General features: G+C 32.5%; 1 protein-coding gene across 1 annotated transcript in view; it reads left to right on the top strand.

Annotated features, from left to right (window-relative positions):
* Positions 1–2275, top strand: part of LOC110091888 (magnesium-dependent phosphatase 1) — a 22178-nt gene extending 19903 nt beyond the window's left edge. Inside the window, exon 4 of the mRNA XM_020816174.2 lies at positions 1774–2275. Coding sequence (XP_020671833.1) covers positions 1774–1878 — 105 coding nt within the window. The 3' untranslated portion in view covers positions 1879–2275. The remainder of the gene's footprint in view (positions 1–1773) is intronic.
* The last annotated feature ends 210 nt before the right edge of the window (positions 2276–2485 follow it).

Consider the following 2485-nt stretch of genomic DNA (forward strand, 5'->3'; position numbering starts at 1 on the left):
CCTGACCCATTTAATAATAAAAGGGCAAAAAAAAGTGGACTAAACCCAACTCGATAACCTGTTTTAATTATTATTTTTATTTATTATTAATTATATATTTTATATTAATTTATAAAAAATAAAGAAGATTATACTAACATATAAAATGAGTTAGCAAAAAAATACTAAATGGATTATTTTTGGGTCAAAATCGGGTTAGCGTGTCAACCCGAACCCAGATCTTTTAGGTCGGGTGGAGTTGAAGGCAGGTGGCTGGGCTTGGGGTTAAAAGCAGGCAGTGGCGGAGCCAGGATATTTTATCTGTGGAGGCACAAATTTTTTATTTTAAATACCTTCGATCTTTTTTATCTAGGCTTGAAAACATTGCCAATTTTAAAAAATGACAAATTATAAAATAAAGAAAACTTATAATTGAAAACTCCTAATGTTCATAGTCTCCTTGCATGTCACCTATAATTTTTCTCTTTGAGTTTTTGTATTTTAAAATCATTGAATAATTAATTTCATTATCAATACAATTGAATATATCTTGATATATGTATCGTCAAGCTTCCTAAAGAAGGAAATGCTTGTTGGCATTGGCAAGAGTTTCCACTGGATGTAGAGCGACAACTGGGAGCCTAAGGTGAACTAGGCTCCTTTGTTGGGAAAAAAAGATGTAACAACAACAACAACAATAAAGATATTTAAATTAGGGTTAGTTAAATACTTAAATTGAAGTATAGTGCAATATTAGTGATTATATTTTCTCAAAAATTTATAACATTTTAAATAACATATAATTAATAATAAAAAAATTCAAATAAATATTATATGCTCCTTTTAAAATTTGTCCATAATACTATAAATCATCCTCTTGAGAATTGAGTTATTCAAGAGAGAGAATTAATGGAGCTTAATTAATTTAAGAGAAAAAATAGTTCAAATTATACAGAATTTTACACTATTTTTTTTATAAATTTATATAAAATGAAATAAAAATGATAAGAAGATGTGAATTAATTTCTCACGCAATGTCTTGTTTCTTGTGCAACTTAATTTGTGTGTCATTGCGTCATGCACGGGCAAATTTGTGTTTTGACTCGCACGACAACCCTGATAATATGGATGTTATTTATAGATAATTTTGACATTTTGGATGCATCAACACAAGCCGTTTTGCTACCTAGCTACGCTTGAGCCTCTTCGCACCACATTGTGTTTGTAGTTTGTTGTTTTCGGTCACATTTGCTCGTATCGAACACGGAAGCTCATTTGTTGGAAATTTAGATGTACTGAATGCAATGACATGGTTCGTTTTGCGAATAGATAATGTTCAGATGGTTTCACGCAACATTGCATCTGTATACTATTTTTTTTTGTCAGGTTCGATCAGGTTGTTGGTGGAAGGTTTCTTCCTTCGTATTTTGATGCTTTGGATGCATAGGCGTAGTCTTTTTAATGAGCGGATGATGTTTGAGTAGTTTCAATCGGGATTGAGACAATTTGAACTCATTTTGTGAGACATCTTGTCTGTTAGTATCACCCTCATCGCACATACTTGAATTGATCGTGGAATAAATATGGAGGTCAACACAACCTTTTGAACATGCATGCAAACTAATATGGATTTCAATTTATTTTAAAAACATCCTACTATACTTCAAAGCTAATGTATTCAGCATGCATCTCAATTTCAGTGAATTTCTTTCAAAAAATTAAAAAAATGATTTGCATTAATTCTTATTTCTTAGCAAAGCCCACTCATGATCCATATTTTTATCCTCTTTTCAGGTTTCTAAAATGGGAGTAACAAGCATCCTGGTGGATGATGGTCTGAACCTTCAAGAATTGCATTCTGGACTACAGAAGTTTTCATCTCCAAATGAGCAGATATGAACAAAATAGGTATATATATTGTTGTTGTATCTGGCTGATTTATTCTGTAAACCTTCAATATCTTATGTCTGCGACTCAGTATTGCCTTGGATGTCTTCTTCAATGTTTACGAGTAATTATTGTGTTCGGACACCTAATGCGTCCAGAAACCAATAACAAAGCGCTACATCACTTGGGTGCTTGGTACCATGCTCGATACAGCACTCGGTATCGCTCGGTATTCGTTCGGATTTTCGGTTTTTTATCCGGACGTAATAACTTTTCCAATGTTTACTGCCCATTTGAGTTCTCATGTGGATGAAAACTGTACCAACATTTATTACCTTTTTTACTCGAGTAATATTGTATTATTGTTTACCATGAATGATCTGGTCAGAGTAGGAACACGTTTCATAGAGATATTATTTCTTAATTTTAAGCATGCATTTCATAGAAATATTATTAAACACTTTTCAGTACGCTTGTATCAATGAAGTTATTTGGCCTTTTGCTGGGTTGGTAGTTAATGCCAGGAAAGTGAGAGTGAGGAAATGAAAAACTGAAATGTATGGCAATTACTTCATTGCAGCTAATTAGAAAGCCCGCATAGGCTATAAGAAATTAAGAA

The sequence above is a fragment of the Dendrobium catenatum genome, unplaced genomic scaffold (assembly GCF_001605985.2).
Source record: "Dendrobium catenatum unplaced genomic scaffold, ASM160598v2 fragScaff_scaffold_1126, whole genome shotgun sequence".
Classification (NCBI taxonomy): Eukaryota; Viridiplantae; Streptophyta; class Magnoliopsida; order Asparagales; family Orchidaceae; genus Dendrobium; species Dendrobium catenatum.